The following is a 23738-nucleotide window of genomic DNA, read 5'->3' on the forward strand; positions in this document are numbered from 1 at the left end:
ACTCGGGTATGGTGCTGGATTGCTTGGACTTATGTACGTTGCATGTCTAGTTGTTTCGCTTAAATTCAAGACTTGAAAAGAAGGATATAAGCGGGAAGCAAAAATTTTTTTTTTTATGATAGTAAATTTTAATAGTTTATATTTTTATAAATTTTAAAAAAATTAAATTAAAATTTTATTATTTTTAAGGGGTGAAGTGTAATTTTATTATTATTAATTTAAAATTTTATAAATTATAAAAAAAACTAAATAAAATATTTTTCTTTTTCAAGAAGGTGGAGCACTGCTAGCCTTCTTGCTTGGTCACTGATGTGAGAATTCATGTTTGGTTATGCAAGGATTAATTATTATCCATTGTAAATAATCCAACATATATTAATTGATAATTTGGATTAGATTTGTATACTGAACTAAAAATATTCTTGGACTTTCAAACTCAATACTAATAAAGGTCTGATGTTTTTCTTCTTCTTTAAAAAATACCTTTTGAACATTCAGCAACTTTTTTTTCCTTGGTTATTCAAGAATTTCATCTAAAAATTTTTCTTCTCCTTATCTGTTTCGTGCCGACAGATCCCATTTTAACAACAGGTTGCAACGAGACAAATACAGTGGTATATTGTAGCTGTTGGAAAAGGACGTAGGGGGTTCCAAACTTGATCTTCTCCACCCCCACTGAGCGAATTAGGGTTGGAAAAATGAGCAAAGATCGTGATGTCTTAACCACCATATATGCTCAATGTGGATTCTAATAAGTTTGCATTATTAAGAGTAAAATAATATAAATGGAGCACCTTATCAACAGGGGATTTGTGGCGCAATGGTAGCGCGTCTGACTCCACAGCAGAAGGTTGCGTGTTTGGTTCACGTCAGGTTCAATCCTCCGATCCTTCCCTACCTGAATCCATTTTCTTTTTTGGTCCGTAAATCTGCCTCTTTTTACATGTTCAAATGGCTCGATCCAGGTTCCATTCAGGAACAAGATACTAGAAGGTCAAAGCATTTCCAGTTACTTTAGACAAAGAAAAAGTGATACTTAAGTCCTCAAATTTACAGCTTTTTTACAAGTTAAAAGAAAAAGAACCCATTTAAGATATCATCTTTGCCAATCGGAAAACAAACAAAAATGGGTTATCTTCAACAATATTCCGTCGACGAGCTCGAGTGGAGGACAATCGATCAAACACAAGAAGGAACAGTGGTGCAAATATGTAAAGCATGGCAGGTGCAGCACAACCGATCACACAAACCACTATACCAAGCCATAGGTTCTTAGACAACACAACAAACAAGCCAGTAACAAATGCTAATGCCATTGCCACAAGTGCGATCCATGTCAACCCGATGGCAAAAGGGAGTGAGTCCATGAACGACTCGCTACTGCGGCGTGATGATGACCAGAAAACCATAACTGCAGCAGTCATGGACGAAGTCATGGCAATGGTATCAGTGATGACAAATGCTTTGAAAGCTGATTTCTTAATCAATATTGCCATACCCTCATCTGGACCATCACTGATAAACCCTCCAGGAATAGTGAATGCAGCAGTGAATGTGAATGTAGCTATTAGTGTTGCCATCACTGAGATTATTTGAGCCATTTCTCTGCTTTTCTTACCCCCTCTTTCCCCTACTTTTTCTACTTCATCATAACTGAATTGTACATTATCAACAACATCTTTGGGATTAACAGCCCTCTTTGCATAAGATCTCTTTAGTGCCTTCAACGTCAAGTGCTGCAGTACAAGGAAGGAGCATAAGTATAATCTAGTATGCGTAACATGTAACAATAGGATTAGATTTATGTTTACCTTTTGTAGTTCCATTCCATGGTCATCCGACGATTGCACGACAGCTAGAGCAGTCTCATTCGATTTATTGATTGCCCTAATATCAACCTTTGAATTCCTTGTTAGAATGTAAACAATGCTGCTGTGGAAATTCTTGGCTGCAAGGTGCAATGGAGTATTTCCATTCATATCAGCAGCGTTAACCAAGTCTTCCATTTCAGGCAACTTCAATATAAATGAGACAGCATCAATGTTTCCATTTTTGGCTGCAAAGTGGAGGATATTTTGTTGCTCATTATCCATTAACTCGATTGTGTCCGGGCATGGATCGAGCAATATCTTTAACAAGTTTACTTGTCCATTCTCAGCAGCCAAATGGAGAGGTATTTGTTGATTGTCATCACCTTGATATGCAGCTGAAATATCCCATTCAAGCAATAACTTGATTATCTCATATTCACCCAAGGCCGCAGCATAATGAAGGGGTGTCCTCTGCTTTTCATCTTGCATTTTTATGAGTTTTGGTTTCCTGATGTGTATTTTCCGCATGATATCTGTTTTCATACCATAGGAATTAAATATGAACAAAAAAAGCATGCTATATAATAATCAAGACTGTTAGGAACCAAAGCCTTACGTAAATCACGTCTTATGACAGCACAATGCAAAGGGGTTTGGCCGTTGGGTCCTCTGTACTCGAGAGTGGACCGATTTAAACCGATGATTGCCTCGGCAGTGACTGCTAACTTGAGATCAATAGCGATAGACAACGGAGATTCCCCGGTATGATTAACCAACAGCAACGATTCTCGGTCTTTATCCGCCAATCTCCAGACCACCAGATAATGATCATTTCTCACAGCACAATGTAAGGGTGTGTTACCATAATTATCTCTGACTCTCGCAATGTAAACACCATTTGAGCCAGAGTCTCTGAAGAGTAGAACGATTCGCCAATGTCCACCCCTGGCTGCAACATGAACGGGGGTCTCACCTTTGAGGTTACTCTTGAGAACAAGGCTAGGTTGCCTCTTCATTATCTCTTGTACCAAATTCTCATGCCCGAATCTTGCAGCCATGTGAAGAGCGGTGTTCCCTTGAGGCGTTGTTCCACCTAGGATACCGCCTTCCGCATCGGAAAGTTGCTTGATTATATTAATATCACCTGATCTAGCAGCTTTGAGCAACCGTTGATCCATGGGAGCCTTCTTGATTCTGCAAAAGAGTGATGTTTTGGTGTATTTCTGGTCTTCACATACAAGAGAAGTTTTATAATGGGAAAATGTTGTTAGCTTGTTACTGATATTTTCCACAAAGAATCTGATTAAAGCTAGTAATAATCTTGTGCAAAAGAGAGTGCTTTTCTGTAAGATTGAAAATGACAGACGACTAAACCATGCCCCTCAAAAACAAAGAGAAATGGTGTCACTCCAATTAATGACCCTTTTTCCAACGGCTGTCATTAACTCATCACTCACCAATTATTTACGTAGTCTTATACTTCCTACTTGTACGAAGCATTGTTGATACAGTTGAGTACATAATGTTAAAAATAGTCGATAAAGATAAGGTTTAATTACCTTTAAGTTGTGTCATCAGCTTTTCTCCACAACATTTTCTTTACTTTATGAACGCCGCCGTTAAATAATAGCAACCCATCATCTTTTGCTGCAGTGAATGAATGATTGATGCATTAAAAAAAAGGAAAATTAATTGGAAAGCATTGATGATCCATGACTTGACCAAATAAGCATGGAACATGTTTTCGTCCCCTGCTTTTTTGTTAACTAAGAAATCTACAAATTCATTGCCAAATTACTCATCTCTCCCACACCTTTTTTGATTCTGCAATGAGATGTTAAGCCCAATTTTAAATTATTTTCTCCTCAATCTACGTCTTTTTGGCATAAAGTCGTGTGTTTGTTTACCACACATTCACTTGATAGTATAAACATGGTCCTATGAGGATCATATCACGTCATATTTTGATTTTAAAAAATATTTATTGCCACGAAGAAGTATGTTAAATTTATTATTTTACTTGTGTTGCATGAATTAGATTTCAATTATTATGTGTTCATTAAATTGCGTTATGCAAAAGATGTGAGTGTATTATGCATCAATTACTTGACAAAAATCAAACGCTAGTTCCTTGTATGCATGACATTTTAATATGCATGATTATAATTGATATAGAATTATATAATATATATATTATATCATGAAAAGGAGAAAGTTAATAATGTTTCAGTTGGTGCCTTAAGCGAAAACATATGTTTGTTCAAGATTTGAAGTCCAAATAACCATATCTATTTGGTAAACTTCCAAATATGAAAAGGTATGATTTAAAAAAAGGCACTTATGTACTTATTGGTACATTATATATAGATGTTTGGTTGGAGTTGAACTTATAATTTAATTCATTCCATCCAATTTGTGAGTGAATTTTTAGTACAAAGGTATTCGTTCTTTTTATGATATATATTTAATTTGAGATATGATATTATTTATTTATTTATTTAAATCATGATATTAGTAACTAGAATTTGGATCATATTGATGAGACATCATTTTCATTGCTAAAATGAAAGTTTGTAGATGATCATATAATATAAATAATTTTGGTTGTTGTTTTTGTTAAATAACCATAAGCTAAATGAGTTTTATATATGATTACATATTTTTATTCTATGTTATAAAGTTTGGACTAGAAGTGGTTTTGACTAGAAATTGACTAGAAATGAAATAAGTCATATGCATATGCATCGTTAATTTTTCTAATCAATGTAGAATAGTGGAAAGCATTGACTTATATAATAAGATTGCTATTCGGTATAAAATCTTCTAGTGAGAATATATAACATGATAATAATATATTTGAAATTAAGATTATCTTGTGCATATTTACGATGGTGCATGTGGTTTTTATATAAGACTTGGATATGGTCTATAATCTCATAGTTCTATAAAATTTTGAGATGTAGTAAAATTTAAAATTTACTTTGTAAGTCATGAATAAAAACTCTCATGAGTGTAAAAATAGAAAAATTAATGCTATTTGACCTATTTAGGTGATAGACATGATTTTGATCATAGTCAGAAAATAATTGATAATGTCCATGGTGAAGGGTGAATAAATGTAAAATTTTATAGTCAATTGATTGGACAATTGATGGTCCTCTAATATGACTATAAGAAAAATTATAACACCCGATGCCCAACCCATTCGTTGAGTCCAGCATCGATTGTCGCAATAACCCGAATTATTTATTGAAAATTTCTTTATTGAATTAAATCACTTAATCAATTCATATTGTTACATGATAAAACTTTACAGTTTCATTTTCATCAATAAATTACAAAAGTTTTGGACTAAGACTTGAAAACATAAAATGACAACTAAAACCCTTAGGCGAAGCCACTATGGGTGCCCCTTTATATATATACTAGGTCAATATCCATGCTTCTCTTGTAATTGGAGTTGTTTGGCTTGGTCTCTCCACTCGATTCACACATTGAATTTTTATCCTGCAATATGCAGATAATTTGTAAGTTCTAAATGGACTTAGTAAGATTTTGCGATATGATCTAAAAAAATACAAGACTTCCAAAATGAAGTTTTAAGGAGAGATTTAAACTCCATATTCATCGTGGATGTTCACAATTCCTTTTTTTCTTTTGACGTGGTCTAGACCTTCCCTTACTTTTGCAATTTACCTTTGGCGGATTCATCCTCTACTTTAGACTTACGTGTGGGCTTATCCGTAAAGGCCCATCATAAGTTGGACCTAATTTTTGCCACACTTTAAATTTCCCATTTTACCCTCAACCTATTCAACATTCTCAATTCTGATTACAGGGCTAAACCATCTACTGGGCTGCCCTTTTATTGAGACGAATCCACACTTTACTAATTGGTCTTGTTCAACTGTTTGTCTTGCTCTTAGTCGTCGAACGACCAATGGTAACTTTTAAATCTCCACTAATCCGTATTCATTGTTGCCATACAGTGGCATTCTGCCCTTGTGTCTTTGGCGGACTTCCCTGTGGTATTATCGGTGTTAATTACACCCAATTAGGCTATCCCTCTCTTGGTGAATGTTTAGCATCCTTTGCTTGAGTTATACTTGGATTCTCTTTTTCTCATTATAGCAGTTTTTAGGCTCTTTGTCCTATTGGACCTTTACTCATTGCTATAGCCAAACTTTGACTGGGTACTCTCTAGTCACCATATTTAATGTCTTGACGGATAACCTTGTGTTTATGTCCCACTAGATTGCCCCATTTTTATCGTCCTGATGGACTATCTCGTGTTTAACATCTCGTCAGACTACCTAGGTTGTCATAGTCCAACTATGGTCTTACACCTCATATTTCTTGTGTTTACCGTCCTGGTGGACAACTAGGAAGCCATAGCGTCTTTTAGTTATGGTCTTAGTCCAATTTACCTTGATACCATTGTATTTTTCAACCATGGTCTTACTCATTTATATCTGTAATAGCCCAATTCTCAGTGGTGTTGGAAATAGTGGTTCAAGGCCACCAAATCTGACGAGTAAGCTCATAAATTTTATTATTTAGTAATTAGGAGTCAAGTGTGGTTTTAGAAAGATTTTGAATTGGTAATTTATGTTTTATAATAATTTATTAGGTCAATTGGTTTTAGAAAATAAGGTACCGAGACCTCATTTCTATAAATTGAGCCGTAAAAATTTTTATAAATATTTACAGTATGTTATTAATATAGTATTCAAGTTTCGTTGAAAAATTTTAACGTTTCGATAGTTAATTGATTAAAAAGGACTATATTGAAAATTATGCAAAACTTGCTAATTATAAGAAACAAGTTATTAAATGTAACACCCCTAACCCGTATTCGATGCTAAAATAGGGTTACGGAGCATTACTGGGCTTACAATCAAACAAACGGACATTTCATGTTCATCTAACATTCAAGTAAAAAAACATTTATAATCAATCATATAGTCCCTAATACAAGCCCTCAAGGCCCAAAATAAACATTAAAAACAAAACGAGACAAAACCGAGCACTCAAGAAACTTTTCAAAAAATATTGAAAATTTTCAAAGTGACACACCCGTGTGGTCAGGCCGTGTAGGCATTCGAAATAAGGACACACGGTCGTGTCCCAGCTTGTGTCTGTACCCATGTAACTCACTGACTTAGGTCACATGGCCAGACCACACGCTCGTGTGCCAGACCGTGTACCCTTCGAAATGGCCTCCCACGCCCGTGTGCTAATTAAAGGGTATACTGACTTGTGCCACATGGTCAAGCCACACGTCCGTGTGCTAGGTCGTGTTAAGCTATTAACTTGCTTCATTTAGAAATTACAGGGGACACACGACCGTGTCACCTGGTCGTGTGTCACACATGGTTGAGACACACGCCCATATCTCTGCTGGTGTGGACAAAAATAGACCATTTTCTAAGTCATATTTCTCACATAAAATTGTACCAACCTAAACACAATAATTTCCATATAAACAAGACATAATTAGACATTCAAAACCAATCAATATCAAGCTCATAACATGTTATAATACCACATACAACCATGATACTTATAGGCACCTTAATTGACCACTTAATTACATCCCAAATATGTCTCCAAAATCTATCTAAATGGTCAAACACATATATTCATCTTTGTGCCTAACACTTAACATGTATGCCACTTATCAATCTCATCTATTTGGTACCCAAAATACCAATTCACAGCCAAGGCATTCACATGGCAACCATTTACCACATACAATAAGGCTATTTACCTATTTACATAACAAAAGGTATGTCCACAATACAAGCCAATTAAAATGGCTAAAACACAACAAAACATATAGGCTACCATGAGCCAAAATGACCTATACATGCCATTTAACCAAAATATATTGTGAAAGGTACCAAAATAAGCGTTTGATAGTGTGATGCAATCTCCGACAACTTTCAATCCTAACGATCTTCTGAACCACTATAAAATACGAAAAATAAAACAGAGTAAGCAATTAAGCTTAGTAAGTTCGTATAACTAAAAATACAACTTACCATTCAACCACAATTTAGGTAAGTAAAATTAAGGTATAAAACAACAACTCCATTTTGGCCCAAAAGCCTAACACATAATCATAAAAGCCTAACACATAATCATCAACCATGTTAGCCATATATTCATATGTCAAATATATACCACTTCTCATATTTCACATAAATACGTGTACCAGTTCATATAGAACTCATATAATCCTCGTAACAACACTGTGCTCGTTGAACCATTTGGAATACTATCGGATACGCAAGTATCTCGCACACTATGTGCCAACATGTGGTCAAAAACACTATGATCTCATATCTCATATCAATGCTCTCTATCGAGCCATAATTGGGTCTACTCACACAAGCTGTCAGTCAAGACATAGCTACACGGTGCTGCTCACACAAGCGGTAAAGTAACCGCAACACATGCCAAAAACTCAACCATTGGTAGGACGTACGAGACTATCACCCAAAACATAATAACCCCTAAAGACATGTCATTTTTAACAACTATCCCAAAAACATAAAAATCATTAAAAACGGGATAAGTTTTCACTTACATGAAAAAGATTTGCTTAGGCAAAGCTTTCAAGCTTCCATGGCTCTTCCTTGCTGACAATTTTTGGTTCATGCATGTACAAAAAAGATGATGGTTTTGTCTTTTATTTTATTTTTATCTTTAATTACTTAATTACCAAATTACCCTTACTTAACTTTAAAAATTGCTCAATTACCAAGCCATGCACATCCACTAACTCAATTAACGGTCTAATTACCATATAAGGACCTCCGATTTAAATTTCTATAGCTATTTAATACCTTTTGCTAGTAGAACACAACTTTTGCACTTTACGCGATTGAGTCCTTTTCATCAAATTGAACATGTAAATGTTAAAATTTCTTAACGAAATTTTTATGCTATAATACTATCACGCTGTAGATTGCAAAATAATGTTAAAATAAATTTTTTGACCTTAGACTTGTGGTCCCAAAACCACTATTCTGATTTCACTAAAAATGAGTTGTTACAACTCTCCCCCTTTTGAAATTTTCGTCCCCGAAAATCTTACAAGAAAATAAGTTAAGGTATTGTTTTCTCATAGTTTCCTTGAGTTCTCAAGTAGCCTCCTTAATCCCATGACGTTGCCATAAAACCTTTACTAAGACTATGTTTTTGTTTCTTAACTCTTTAATCTTTCGTGCCGAAATTCTGATTGGTTCTTCATTATACGACATGTGGGGTTGAATCTTAACCTGTGTCGGAGAAATTATATGTGAAGGGTCTGATATGTACCGCCGCAATATAGATACATGAAATACATTATGAATCTTTTTCAACTCTAACGGTAATTCAAGTCGATATGCCACTGGCCCTATTCTCTCGATAATCTCATACGTCCCAATAAATCACAGATTCAATTTCCCTTTGCGACCAAATTGAAGAATCCTCTTCCATAGTGATACTTTCAGAAACACTCTATTGTCGATCTGAAATTGAATATCTTTACGTTTCAAATCTGCATAAGATTTCTGTTGATTTGAAGCGGCTTTCAAAATGTCATGAATCACTATCGCTTTCTCTTCAATCTCTCTGATCAAATCTACCCCGTGTATCTTTTTCTCATTAAGCTGGGTCCAGTATAATGGAGTTCGACATTTACGACCATGTAAAGCTTCATACAGTGCCATTTTTATGCTCGACTAAAAACTATTATTATACGCGAATTCAACCAACAGTAAATATTTTTCCCAGTTGCATTTGAACTCTAAAATACAGCAACGAAGCATATCTTCAAGAATCTGAATCAATCTCTCTGATTGACCATCGGTTTGAGGGTGAAATGCAGTGCTAAAATGCAACCGTGTACCCAAAGCCTTTTGTAACTTCTTCCACAATCGTGATGTAAACTGAGGATCTCTATCCGAAATATTGGAGACAGACACTCCATGTAATCTGACAATCTCAAAAATATACAATTCAACTAATTTGTCAAGTGAGAAGTCTGTACATATCGGAGTAAAATATGCAGACTTCGTCAAACGATCACTCAGATAGCATCTTTCTTTTTCGGAGATAGGGGTAACCTCGATACGAAATCCATCGTAATTCTATCTTATTTCCACTCTAGTATCATCACTGGCTATAATAGTCTTGAAGGCACTTGATGTTCGCCTTTGACCTGTTGAAAAATTAAACATTTGGACACAGTCAGAAATGTCGCGTTTCATACCCAACCACCAGTACATCTGTCTCAAATCACAGTACATCTTATTACTCCCCGGATGAACAGACAAGCTACCACTATGAGCTTCGTGCAAAATATTTTGTATAAGCTCTAGATTCTTCGGTACACAAACTCTACCTTGGAACAATAAACAGTCATCGGGTCTGACTTGAAATTCAGAATCAGAAGTCGACTCACACTGTACTAGCTTAGCTTGCAAATCATTATCACATTTTTTAGCTTCGCAGATTTGCTGTAGAAACATCGGTTTAGCTTTTAACTCAGCTAAGATCGAGCCATCGTCAGACAAGGTCAATCGCGTATTCATCGCTTGTAAAACAAACAAAGATTTTCTACTCAAAGCATCCGCGACTACAGTTGCCTTTCCTAGATGATAGTTAATCACTAACTCATAATCTTTCAATAGTTCGAGTCATTTATGCTACCTTAGATTCAGATCTTTCTGTGACATTAGATACTTCAAACTCTTGTGACCGGTAAATATGTGGCATTTTTCACCAAAAAAATAGTGTCGTCAAATTTTCAATGCAAACACAATAGCAGCCAACTCTAAGTCATGTGTCGGATAATTCTTTTCACTTTTTCTTCTTACATTAAAACACATCCCAAACCATTTAATGACGCACCACTGAAAATTACAAATTCTTTACCCGACTCAGGCTGAACCAGAACTGGTGCTTCGGTTAATAGTGCTTTCAACTGGTTAAAACTCTGTTGGCATTTATCAGACCACTCAAACTTCACATCTTTCTGTAATAATCACGTCATCGGTGTAGCTATTATCGAAAACCCTTTTACAAATATTCGATAATAGCCAGCTAATTCCAGAAAACTTCTGATTTCAAATATGTTTCTTGGTGGTTTTCAATCACCAACTATTGAAATCTTACTCGGATCAACTCTGATGCCATATGCTGATACAATGTGTCCTAAAAATCCAGCTTCTTGGAGCCAAAACTCGCATTTGCTGAATTTAGCAAATAGTTGTTTATCTCACAAAGTTTATAACAAAATTCTCAAATTCTCAAATACTCAGCATGCTCAGACTCGTCTCGGGAATATATTAAGATATCATCAATGAATACAACGACAAATCTGTCTAAATACGATCTGAGGATTCTATTCATCAAATCCATAAATACTGTAGGGGCATTAGTTAACCCAAACAGCATCACAAGAAATTCATAATGTTCATACCTTGTTATGAACGCAATTTTTGGCACATTCGAATCTTTAACCCGCAATTGATAATAATCGGATCATAAATCAATCTTCGAAAATATCGTTGCACCTTTCAACTGATCAAACAAATTAGGAATTCGTGGCAATGGATACTTATTCTTGATCGTAACTTTGTTGAGTTGTCGATAATTAATACACAATCTCAGTGATCCATCTTTCTTCTTTACGAATAGGATTGGTGCACCCCATGGCAAGAAACTCAGTCGTGCAAAACCTCTATCTGTTAAATCTTGCAACTGAGCTTTCAACTCTTTCAACTCTGTAAGAGTCATTCTGTACGGAGCTATCGATATCAGTGATGTTCCCGGTACTAACCCAATGGTAAATTCAACCTCTTTGATCAGTGGCAACCTGAGGAACTCTTCTGGAAACACATCTGGATATTCACAAACTACTGGCACTGATTCAATCTTTGATTCAGACACTTTAGTATCCAGTACGTATGCAAGGCAAGCACTACAACCTTTTCTCACATATTTCTGTACTAGCATAGCCGATATCACAATAGGCAACCCACTCGAATTATTTGTTTCGATACAAAGAGTCTCACTGTTTTGACATTTTAATACAATAATCTTTCGTCTACAGTTTACAACAGCATCATGCAATGTCAGTCAATCCATGCCGAAAATCACATCGAATTCATTAAACGATAAAAGCATCAAATCGACCAGAAAACTGTAATCTCGAGTCATCAAAGGATAATTCTTGCAAACTTTATCAATTAAGACATAAGAATGGGTTTGATACTTTAACCACGAATTCAATGGACTCAACAGGTAAACTATTACTAGATACTAAATTCATACATACATAAGAATGGGTTGATCTTGGATCAATCAAAGCAGTTACATTAGTGTTATAGAGAGAAAAAGTATCGGTGATAAATCTGGTGCCGATGCGTCTTCGCGAGCGCGAATGGCATAAGCTTTGGCTGGCACCCATGCCTCGGATCTCATAATAAAATCCTTTATTGCACCTCGACTACCACTTATATTTCCAGTATTTCGGGGTGATATCCCTTTTGCAGCTGTATTGCTAGGTTGAGTAGTTTGAAGTTTATTTTTTCAGGTAACTCATGACAGTCCCGAATAAAATGCTCCTGTGAGCCACATCTGAAACAGGCTCTGTCATTCATCCGATATTCACCAAAATGTTGCCTACCACACCGAGGACACTTAGGTCTCTTGGCCTTAACACTACCAATGCTTACTATGAAGTAGTTTGAACTTTTAAACTTGCGTGTTGCTTTCCACGATCTCTATTAGGACACCCTACTGAAGCGGTCGAACAATTATGGAAATCCTTCGATTTATTTGATGATGAATGATACGATTTTCCTGTTGACTTGAGGAGTTATGGGAACTGGTTGGGGAAAAGGTAGAGGTGGAGGTTGCTGAGTAGCCGGATTAGTTTGGACAAACTCAGTGAACCATTCGTTCATCATTTGGAAAAAGACTTCTTTAGCTTCTCCTCTACGACCCTCAGATACGAGTTTCGATTCAGATGATGCTACTCCACGAACGGAGGCTGACGCATTTCTTTCTACATCATCGAAGTTTGCTCGGTTAGAATCTATTACTATATGAAAACATGATTTGAAAACTATCAGGAGATATTACACTATCACATGTTATATAATGACATGTTTAACTAGACTCATATACACTACATTAGTCTGAGAATTGACTAAACCGTAGCTCTGATACCAATACCTCCATTGCCTGAAAGCTTAGCTTCTTCTTGATTTGATAGGCTTCCCAAACTTACAATCAAACAAACAGACATTTCATGTTCATCTCACATTCAAGTAAAAAAAAACATTCATAATCAATCATATAGTCCTAATACGAGCCCTCGAGGCCCAAAATAAACATAAAAAACAAAGCGAGACTAAACCGAGTACTCAAGAAATTTTTAGAAAACATTGAATTTTTTTAAAGTGTAAGGGACATACGCCCGTGTGGGCATTCAAAATAAGGACACCTGACCGTATCCCAGCCTATGTCTGTACCCGTGTAACTCATTGACTTGGGTCATACGGCCAAACCGCACGCCCGTGCGCCAGGCCGTGTGGACAAAAATAGACCATTTTCCAGGCCATATTTCTCACCTAAAATGGTACCAACCTAAACACAATAATTTGCATATAAACAAGACATAATTAGACATTCAAAACCAACCAATATCAAGCTCATAACATGTTATAATACCACATACAACCATGATACTTATAGGCACTTCAATTAACCACTTAATTACATGCCAAATATGTCTCCAAAATCTACCTAAATGGTCAAACACATATATGCATCTTTGTGCCTAAAACTTAACATGTATGCCACTTATCAATCTCATCTATTTGCTACCAAAACTACCAATTCACAACCAAGACATTCACATGGCAACCATATACCACATACAATAAGGTTATTTACCTATTTACATAACAAAAGGTATGTCCACAATACAAGCCAATTAAAATGGCTAAAACACAACAAAACATATAGCCTACCATGAGCCAAAATGACCTATACATGCCTTTTAACCAAAATATATTGTCAAATGTACCAAAATAAGCGTTTGATAGTGTGATGCAATCTCCGACAACTTCCAATCCGAACGAACTTCCAAACCACTATAAAACATGAAAAATAAAATAGAGTAAGCAATTAAGCTTAGTAAGTTCGTATAACTAAAAATACAACTTACCATTCAACCATAATTTAGGTAAGTAAAATTAAGGTATAAAATAACTCCATTTTGGCCCAAAAGCCTAATACATAATCATCAACCATGTTAGCCATATATTCATATGTCAAATATATATCACTTCTCGTATTTCACATAAATATCTGTACTAGTTCATATAGAACTCATATAATCCTTGTAACAACACTATGCCCGTTGAACCATTTGGAATACTATCGGATACGCGAGTATCTCACACACTATGTGCCAACACATGGTCAAAACCACTACGATCTCATATCTTATATCAATGCTCTCTATCGAGCCATAATTGGGTCTGTTCACACAAGCTGCCAGTCAAGACGTAGCTACATAGTGTTGTTTAGACAGGCTGTAAAGCAACCGCAACACATGCCAAAAAATCAGCCATCGGTAGGACGTACGAGACCAGCACCAAAAACACGGTAACCCCTAATGACATGTCATTTGTATCCTATCTATTTCTAAGGTTCAACCGGGATCCATAAGTCGCTGAAACTTCGTCGAGTATTTTTGTGGAGTCGTATCATTAAGAATGAAATAATAAAGCATTTAAAACACATATAATTTAATGCTTATTAAACATACGAACTTACCTCGAATTTATATGAAAAAATTCGATTGATTACTCCAACACTTTATCTTTTCCCCGATATAATTCCATACGTTGCTTTTCTTGATATATATATAATCAAATTTAACTAATTTAAACCACATTCTATTCAATTCAATCCAAAATCATGTTATGGCAAACTTTTCATTTTGCCCCTATACTTTTGACTTCTTTACAAATTTGTCCCTAGGCTTGTAAAATGAAATTCATGCAATTTCACCCCTAAACAAGCCTAGCAAAATTTATTATATGTTTATAGCAGCCCAGAAATTTCACAATTTCACACATTTACCACAAAATTTTTACATTTATCAATTTAATCCCTAATTAACAATTTTATTAAAAATCACTTAACAAAAGTTGTTTAACTCCCAACAAAGATTCATTTTCTTCCATTAAACTTCACAAACAACTAAAATGCTCTCATGTTAAAACCCTAGACTTCCAACCATTTTGAAAATTATTCCCTTAGTTAGCTAGGTTAAGCTACAACTATCCCAAAAACATAAAAATCATTAGAAACGGGATAGGTTTTACATACAAAGGATTTACTTAGGCAAAATTTTCAAGCTTCCATGGCTCTTCCTTGCTGAAATTTTTTGGTTCATGCATGTACAAAAAAGATGATAGTTTTGTCTTTTATTTTATTTTTATCTTTAATTACTTAATTACTAAATTACCCTTACTTAACTTTAAAAATTACCATATAAGGACCTCCACTTTAAATTTCTATAGCTATTTAATACCTTTAGCTAGTAGAACACAACTTTTACACTTTACGCGATTTAGTCCTTTTCATCAAATTGAACATGTAAACGTTAAAATTTCTTAACGAATTTTTTGACTTCAGATTTGTTGTCCCGAAACCACTATTCTGATTTTACTAAAACGAACTGTTACAGTCACCCATGATGGAAACTCAACTCAATGCTTGGTATAACATTAAGTCTTGAGTTCAATGATACCAAGTACATCATTAGTGTGTGACTGCTAGCACTATATAATATATAATATACCATCCTAAGGGAAAAAATGCTAGGTACCCGTAATGATAAGGGAAGGATAAATATTATACTCTTAATAGAATCATAACATAAATATGGTAAAGTGTTATAATTACGAGAACACTTTTGATGAAATCTACCTATGTGAGTAGAAGTGTGGCTGCTTCTAAGAGCTCAAGGGCTTGGTTCTGACAATACTCATGAAAAAAGGTTATAGACATATGACCATAATAGTATCCCTAGAAATTGTGCATTGATTGATGTTGAAATCATTATGTGAGATGTGTTCGGTTAATCAAATGGAATAGCTGGTTCAAAGTATGGTCTACCATTCAATTTCGGTTAACTCTAACATGTTTTCACTAAGTGAAGGTTCAATCGTAAGACACCTTCATTTATGCAATTGATTTCCAAGGTTATCAAAATCTATAATATTTTGAAAATGGAGGAGGGGAGATTATCGGAACATTTTCAATATATATATAGTCTTCCAATAGTTGCAAATAAAAAGTTATAAGAAACCAAAAGTTAAGTCACGTGAATATTAACAAATAGTCATAATTATTCAAGTAGACATCTATTAAATAATTATATTTATTGCTAAAAATATAACTATCCATTTGGATAGTTATGTCCCTATAAAAAACATTAGACCTCTTATAAATAGGAAAAAAATTCATTTGTATGACATACCGGAAAACACATAAAAAATTATTTTATTCTCTTACCATCTTTTATATTCTTAGATTGATCAATAAAGAATTACTACAAAAATTATTTATAGAAATTAATAACCTTGTTATACTTTGCTCAAGATACTTAGTGGACTATTTTCGTTATTGCAAAACATAAACAATCATTAGGCTTCATTGTATTCTCTAGTTTCATTTGTTACCAACTCTTTTGCACACTGTAATATAATATAAGTGGGGAATAAAACTTAAAAAAAAAACATTAATACACACATTAAAACCTTTATTAATTTTTCATAAATTCATTTTTATCTCCGCCCACCAACGCAACAAACCCTTTCACTATCCACCAATAGCAATAGATTAGATGACGCTGAGATAGACAAACAAAGAGAGGCAGAGTGGGCTCAGGCTCAGCCACTTAGATTAGTTGGCCGTTAACTAGTTTGGTACCGCTAAAAAGCTCCTTGCGTGTTTCTCCACCGCTTCCCTCTGGCACGTTAGACTCATCACCCAACTGCCTTCACTACCTTTCTTCCCTCCTAAAACAAACAAATGCTCTCTTCTTTCCCAACTTACGCTTTCATTTTCTTTCCCTTTATCCTACATCCATCCCCAACTTATCTACCCGTATGGCAACCCCGCAGTCCTACTCCGCTACCGCCACACAGCGCGTTGCTCTGCCCCGCTGGAGCAAGGAGGAAACCCTGGTGTTGATTGAGGCTTACAAGGAAAAATGTGATACGAGCTAGAAAGTTATAAAACGGTGCGTTTTGGGATTTGAGGAAATAATGGGTAAAACGGAGCGTTGCACGTTAGTAATACGGCGAGTTTTGTTATTTTGTTTTTGCCACATCATATGTTTGTTATTTCTTTTTCTTCTTAAGCTGAAATTTGCATGAGTAAGGCAGTTATGAAATGAATGGAATGAAACATAATTCTTCTTCTATTTTTTTCTTCTCTAAACTCCGTTCTCTCTTTTAAATTTCTATTGGATTTTCTAGCTTCTATCAAAGGTATCAGAGCTCTCCGATCTTGTCAATGGCCGGTGATGGGATTTCTACGAGGTTACAAAATGAGATAGGGAGTGTTCAGCAGGACATGTCCAAGTTGTAGGCAGAAATGGGTCGTTTAGAGGCTAAGTTGGACACGCAAATGGAGACCAAGTTTCAAGAGTTTCGTAAAGAAATTCGTACTGACTTGTAGACCCTTTTGGAACAATATATCGGCCACCCTAAGGTGGGTCCTACGGCATCGGTGAATGAGGACAAAGGGAAGTGAGTGTTGGGAGGACCTCTGGGGTTTCCTGCTAAGGATTTGGGAGGTGGATCGAATTTAGTAGATGGGATTAGTTTTCACCGGGGTACGACCGCTCATACACTGGAGAAATCAGAAAAAGTTAGCCGTTATCTTGAGTGTCCCAGCTTTGATGGTTCGGATTTTCGGGGGTGGTTAACTAAGCTGGAACAATATTTTGAGGCGGAAGGCATATTTGATTCTGACAAAGTTCGTGTCGTCATGTTGCATCTGGAGGGTAGAGCCCTAGAATGGCACCACTTCTATTCGCGACGAAATGGAGGTCTTCACACGCTAGCATGGCCGGCTTATTTGGAAAGTTTACAAAACCGTTTTGGTTTTGGACAGTATGGAGATCCGATGAAAGCTCTGGTCAATCTTAAGCAGCAGGGCACGGTGGAGCAATTCCAGGATTCCTTTGTGGGGTTATTGAATCAGTTACATCTACCAGAATCCTATGCCCTTAGCATTTTCATCAGTAATTTGAAGACTGAAATCGGGAACTATTTGGATTTGTTCGAACCCTCCACGTTGGTAGATGCATTCCAGCTCGCAAGGAAGATAGAAGTATTACTTTCGGGCTCAGCAAAAAAATATTCTGTTCCTATGCATAACTCATCGCGATCGCTGTTTAATTCTTCTGTGGCGTCGGGTTTCTCTTCCACTCTAACAAGAGCAAATTCCGTTAGTCAATTGGGTCATAATACACCTGTCAGCAAACCAACCACTCGTTCTATTTCCCCGGCTCTAATGGCAAAATGAAAACAGAAGGGTTTATGCTTTTGGTGTGGAGCCAAGTATCAAGCGGGGCATAAGTGCGTCAAATCTCAACTATATCAGTTGTTGATGGAACCTCTTTTTGACAGTGAAGCGGAGGAATTCCAGGAATGTTCGGATCAGTTGGAAGAGAGTAATTTGGAGGACGAACCACCAAAGTCACCGGTAATTTCATTACATGCTCTCACCGGTATGTAGGGCTATAATACGATGAGAGTTGCTGCTCGGGTAGGCTCTCTCTTAGCTATTATTTTGGTTGACTCTGGGAGCACCCATAATTTCATAGATGCTAGGTTGGTTAATCGCCTATCTTTACCTATAATGCATCAAGCGCAGCTAAGAGTGTCAGTGGCAAATGGGGAATCGCTGTTCACTAGGGGAGTCTGTAAATGGGTGTTATGGGAAGTTCAAAATCGTAAGTTTGAGACGGACTTCATGATTTTACCATTAAAGGGATGTGACATGGTGCTTGGGGTTCAATGGTTACTTTCTTTAGGTGACATCGTTTGGAATTTTAGTTCGTTGACCATGCAGTTTACGCTCAAGAATGAAGTTTGCATAATACAGGGAATTGTCCCTGGTGCCTTGGCGATCGATAGTTTGCACTCAAATTCAAAGTGTTTTATGACAGTGGGGCACTCCTTGGGGCCCTATGCAATGGTGTTGAGCTCCGCTAGACAAATCATGCTTTCAACTCTCGAGGGGATGAAGCGAAAAGTGAGCTTCAAAAGCTTTTGGAAGCTTTCGCGGATGTTTTCCAGTTACCTAAGGGATTACCTCCCTCTCGCTTACATGATCATAAGATTCCTTTGAAGGATGAGAGTATGGTAGTGAAAATTCAGCCCTATCGGTATCCGGCTATTCAAAAGGGAGAAATTGAGAGACTAATCCAGGAAATGCTACAGGCGGGTATCATCAGGGACAGCAACTGTTCGTTTGCTTCTCCGATAGTGATGGTTAAGAAAAAAGATGGTAGCTGGAGACTTTGTGTTGATTATAGACAGTTAAATCAACATACTGTTAAAGACAAATTTCCTATTCCCATAATCGAAGAGTTACTGGATGAGTTGGGGGAAGCTCGTGTGTTTTCCAAGTTGGATCTACGGTCTGGATACCATCAACTACGCATGTGGGAATCTGACATTCCTAAGACGGCTTTCAGAACACACGAGGGGCATTATGAATTCCTTGTTATGCCGTTCGGCCTCACCAATGCCCCATCTAGTTTTCAAGCTCTCATGAACAGTGTTTTTAAACCATGGCTGCAGAAATTTGTGCTCGTTTTCTTCGATGATATACTCGTATATTCTAAGTCATGGGATGATCATTTGAAGCACTTGGAATTGGTTCTTTTGGTTCTAAGGGAACAACATTTGTTCGCTAAAAAGAGTAAATGTTATTTTGGAACAGCCAAAGTCGAATATTTGGGCCATGTACTCTCTGAAGGAACTGTTGCTATGGATCATTCGAAGGTAGCATGCGTTTCAGCTTGGCCGACTCCACAGTCAGCTAAGGAATTGAGAAGTTTCCTTGGTCTTTCGGGGTATTATAGGAGGTTTATTCGGGGTTATGGAGTGTTGGCCAGACCACTTACAGAGTTGCTAAAGAAAAATGGGTGGGGCTGGTCGGACCAAGCCACTGCAGCTTTTCAAGCATTAAAAACAGCCTTATGCACTTCACCTGTGTTAGCTCTACCGAATTTTCAGATTGAATTCATTGTAGAAACGGATGCCAGTGGTATCGGTGTGGGGGCAGTATTACAACAAGAAGGGAGACCCGTAGCTTTCTTTAGTAAAGCCTTGGGAGTCAGACATCAAGCGTTATCCATTTATGAAAAACAGATGCTAGCAGCACTGCTAGCAGTCAGAAAGTGGCATACGTATTTAGTGGGGCGACATTTCAAAATAAGGACTGACCATCAAAGTTTACGCTTTCTGTCCGACCAAGCAGCAATCACTCCCTTTCAACAACGTTGGGTTGCGAAGATGCTTGGGTATGATTTTGAGATATCATATAGGAAGGGTAGCAAGAATAAGGTACAACAAGAATATACGCTTGATGGGAAGCTGAATAAAATCATTCAAGGGTTACAACAAGCCAATGGTCAATGTGACAAATTTTCTTGGGATGGCCGATTCTTGCGTCGGAAGGGAAAAATCATGGTGGGAAAAAATATGCAGCTGAGACATCAATTATTTCAGCATTTTCATGCTAGTGCAGTGGGTGGTCATTCGGGGGTACAAGCTACTAAGAAAAGGTTGACAAGTTTGCTATTCTGGAAGTGGTTAACTATGGATGTGAAACGGTGGGTTCGTGAATGCTCGGTTTGTCAAAGATGAAAGAGCGAGTCTGTGGCTTCTCCGGGGCTTCTCCAACCTTTGCCTATACCTAGTCGAGCTTGGCCAGTCATCAGTTTAGACTTCATTGAAGGCTTACCTTTGTCGAGTAAGAAAAATTTTATTTTGGTAGTGGTGGATCATTTAACTAAATACGGTCATTTCCTGGGTTTAACTCACCCTTATACAGCTAAGGAAGTGGCACAGGAATATATGAGCCATGTTTACAAACTTCATGGCATGCCAGATTCGATTATCTCAGACAGAGATAAAATTTTTGTGAGCAAATTCTGGCAGGAGTTATTTCATCGGGCGGGTACTAAGCTATTGTTGTCCACAGCCTACCACCCACAAACGGATGGTCAGACTGAGGTGTTGAATCGTTGCCTTGAAAGCTACCTACGATGTATGACTGGAGAGACTCCCACCAATTGGTTCCGGTGGTTACCATTAGCGGAATGGTGGTATAACTCTTCTTTCCATTCTTCCATTCATCTCACACCCTATGAAGCTCTTTATGGGCAGCCTCCACCTTCACACCTACCATATCTTGCTGGAGTTTCTTCGGTGGCTGTTGTTGATATGAGTCTGCAAGCTCGTGAAGCTGCAAGGAAATTGTTACATTTCCATTTAAAACGGGCTCAAGGGCGCATGAAACAATTGGCAGACAGGCATAGGAGTGAGAGGAGTTTCAAGGTTGGAGATTGGGTCTACTTGAAGTTACAACCATATAGACAACACACTGTCCGGAAAGTCCTCAATCAAAAGCTATCCCCTAAGTACTATGGACCTTTTCCCGTGCTTAAGAAAGTTGGTGAAGTAGCGTACACCTTGCAGCTACCTCCGGGATCTCGTATCCATGCAACCTTCCACGTATCGCAACTGAAGAAACTCATCGGGTCAGCTCCTTCGCAACCCCACTTACCCTTGCTAGAGGTTCATGGTGCTTTACCAAAGGAACCGGTCAGAATCGTTGAGAGGCGGATGGTGAAAAGAGGGAACCAAGCGGTCACCGAAGTTCTTGTGGAGTGGGTAGACTCTTTTCCAGAAGATGCAACTTGGGAGTCTTTGACTGAATTACAGGCGAAGTTTCCTCATTTTCATCATTGAGGACAAGGATTGAGTTTGAGAGGGTGGTATTGATACGAGCTAGAAAGTTATAAAACGGTGCGTTTTGGGATTTGAGGAAATAATGGGTAAAACGGAGCGTTGCACGCTAGTAATACGACGAGTTTTGTTATTTTGTTTTTGCCACGTTATATGTTTGTTATTTCTTTTTCTTCTTAAGCTGAAATTGCATGAGTAAGGCAGTTATGAAATGAATGGAATGAAACAGAATTCTTCTTCTTCTATTTTTTTTTCTTCTCTAAACTCCGTTCTCTCTTTCAAATTTCTATTGGATTTTCTAGCTTCTATCAAAATGGTTCGTTCTTCGATGCCAGAACCTCAAGGCATCCGACTGGGGAGCCGTGTCTGCCGCTGTATCCTTCGCTTCTGGTCCTGAAACCATGAAATCGTCCGTTCAATGCCGTCATAAGATGGAACAGCTGAGGCAGCGGTTCCGTGCGGAAAAGCAACGGAGCCTTAAAAACCGAGGCAAGTTCTCTTCTTCGTGGGACTTGTTTCCTCTGCTTGATTCTATGAATTTCGTACCTGTGTCGGTCAACGGATCTGCTGATCAAGAAAATCTTTATTATAATAAAGATGGCGGGTTTTGCTGGAAATTGAAGAATCATGAAAAGATTTATGGGAATCTGGGTTTGATCTAGGTTTTGATCATTGTTTAAATGGTGGGTATGGTTCAATCTTTTATTTTGATCACAAAATTGGAGGTGGGTATGGGGTGAAGTTGCAGGATAACGGGGATTCTGTGACTGAAGGAATTAAAAAATTTAAGATTAATGGTGGAACTAGAGATGGTTATGATTCTATGACTGATTTTCATCATAGTTTTAGTCAAGGTATTGATAGTGTTGGACTTGGGAAGGCTCCTCTCAAGACCTCAGGTGATAAGAGTTGTATGAACCTAGGGTTCAAGCCAAAGAATCATGGTAGCTCTAATCTCAATTATGATTACGATAACGATTTGCAAGAGTACGTAGACGAAGGAATGGGGTTTCAAGCAAAAGTTTCAGGTGCTTGGGATTCAGTCCCTCGAGGTTTTCATCAGAAGAAATGTGGTGTAGTTGATAGGTGATTTAATCCTGGTGGTGATGACTATAGGGGTTTGAATGGATTTGCTTCTTGTTCAGGGCCAGAACTCGGAGTGAAGAATGGTAATGGTGGAGTCAAGAGGGGCATGGATCCAGTGGAGGAGATGGTTTCCTCAATTAAGTTGTTGGCTGAAGGGTTTGTGAGGATCGAGAAGATGAAGATAGAGATGGTGAAGGATATCGAGAAGACGAGAATGAAGATGGAAATGAAGCATAATGAGATGATACTTGAGTCACGACAAAAGATCATGGATGTGTTTGCCAAGGCATTATTGGAATAGACGAATAGGAAAAAAAGAAGAAATAACTTCCACGGTATTGCCTAATGTAAATGAATGAGGTTGAAGAACGGCGAGGAGATGATATGATAAGAGACCAAAAAGAATGTTTGAGATAATATAGTTTACATTATCTCTTTTATTCAATGAAATTGAGATGCCTCTGTATTTTTATTCATTTTAGAAAGCTGCACCCCAAGGTTTGTTTCATGATGGTTTGACTTTGAGCATTGATGAAAACTTCAGCTTGTGTTCATCCATTGAATCATGCATGAATGAGAATTTGATTTAAAGTAAGACAGAGAGTTTTCATTTGGTTTCTGGTTTTCAGTACTTTGAAAGTTTTGGGGACCTATCCTATGAAGGGATTCATAGAAGTAATAATAGATGCAAGGATGGCATGATGACCTGACGGTAAAATCAGCTTTCCATTCTCGATGCCAATGAGCGTAAGTTATTGATGTGATT

General features: G+C 37.2%; 2 protein-coding genes across 2 annotated transcripts; one reads left to right on the plus strand and one right to left on the minus strand.

Annotated features, from left to right (window-relative positions):
* Positions 1-1013: 1013 nt before the first annotated feature.
* Positions 1014-3230, minus strand: LOC105793396 (protein ACCELERATED CELL DEATH 6). The gene is made up of 3 exons (XM_012622308.2): positions 2428-3230; positions 1812-2344; positions 1014-1736 (listed from the first exon to the last, which is right to left on the minus strand). Exons 1-3 carry the CDS (start codon positions 2987-2989, stop codon positions 1089-1091), a joined length of 1743 nt encoding a protein of 580 aa, XP_012477762.2. The 5' UTR covers positions 2990-3230; the 3' UTR covers positions 1014-1088.
* Positions 3231-21971: 18741 nt separating this feature from the next.
* LOC105793397 (protein FIP2) lies at positions 21972-23273 on the plus strand. Its single transcript, XM_012622309.1, has 4 exons — positions 21972-21998; positions 22189-22375; positions 22549-22938; positions 23032-23273. Exons 1-4 carry the CDS (start codon positions 21972-21974, stop codon positions 23271-23273), a joined length of 846 nt encoding a protein of 281 aa, XP_012477763.1.
* Positions 23274-23738: the final 465 nt, after the last annotated feature.

Source organism: Gossypium raimondii, chromosome 8 (genome assembly GCF_025698545.1).
Source record: "Gossypium raimondii isolate GPD5lz chromosome 8, ASM2569854v1, whole genome shotgun sequence".
Lineage (NCBI taxonomy): Eukaryota > Viridiplantae > Streptophyta > Magnoliopsida > Malvales > Malvaceae > Gossypium > Gossypium raimondii.

What these genes read in the sequence shown, in the direction of transcription:
- LOC105793396 (XM_012622308.2), bottom strand. Translation starts at nt 2,989, where the DNA reads ATGGATCAACGGTTGCTCAAAGCTGCTAGATCAGGTGATATTAATATA. An exon ending in TGTCATAAGACGTGATTTAC is followed by an intron (nt 2,345 to 2,427) that starts GTAAGGCTTTGG and finishes GTATGAAAACAG; the next exon opens with ATATCATGCGGAAAATACAC. An exon ending in ATGGAATGGAACTACAAAAG is followed by an intron (nt 1,737 to 1,811) that starts GTAAACATAAAT and finishes CTTGTACTGCAG; the next exon opens with CACTTGACGTTGAAGGCACT.
- LOC105793397 (XM_012622309.1), top strand. Translation starts at nt 21,972, where the DNA reads ATGGGTAAAACGGAGCGTTGCACGCTA. An exon ending in ACGGAGCCTTAAAAACCGAG is followed by an intron (nt 22,376 to 22,548) that starts GCAAGTTCTCTT and finishes GGTTTGATCTAG; the next exon opens with GTTTTGATCATTGTTTAAAT. An exon ending in TTGGGATTCAGTCCCTCGAG is followed by an intron (nt 22,939 to 23,031) that starts GTTTTCATCAGA and finishes CTTCTTGTTCAG; the next exon opens with GGCCAGAACTCGGAGTGAAG.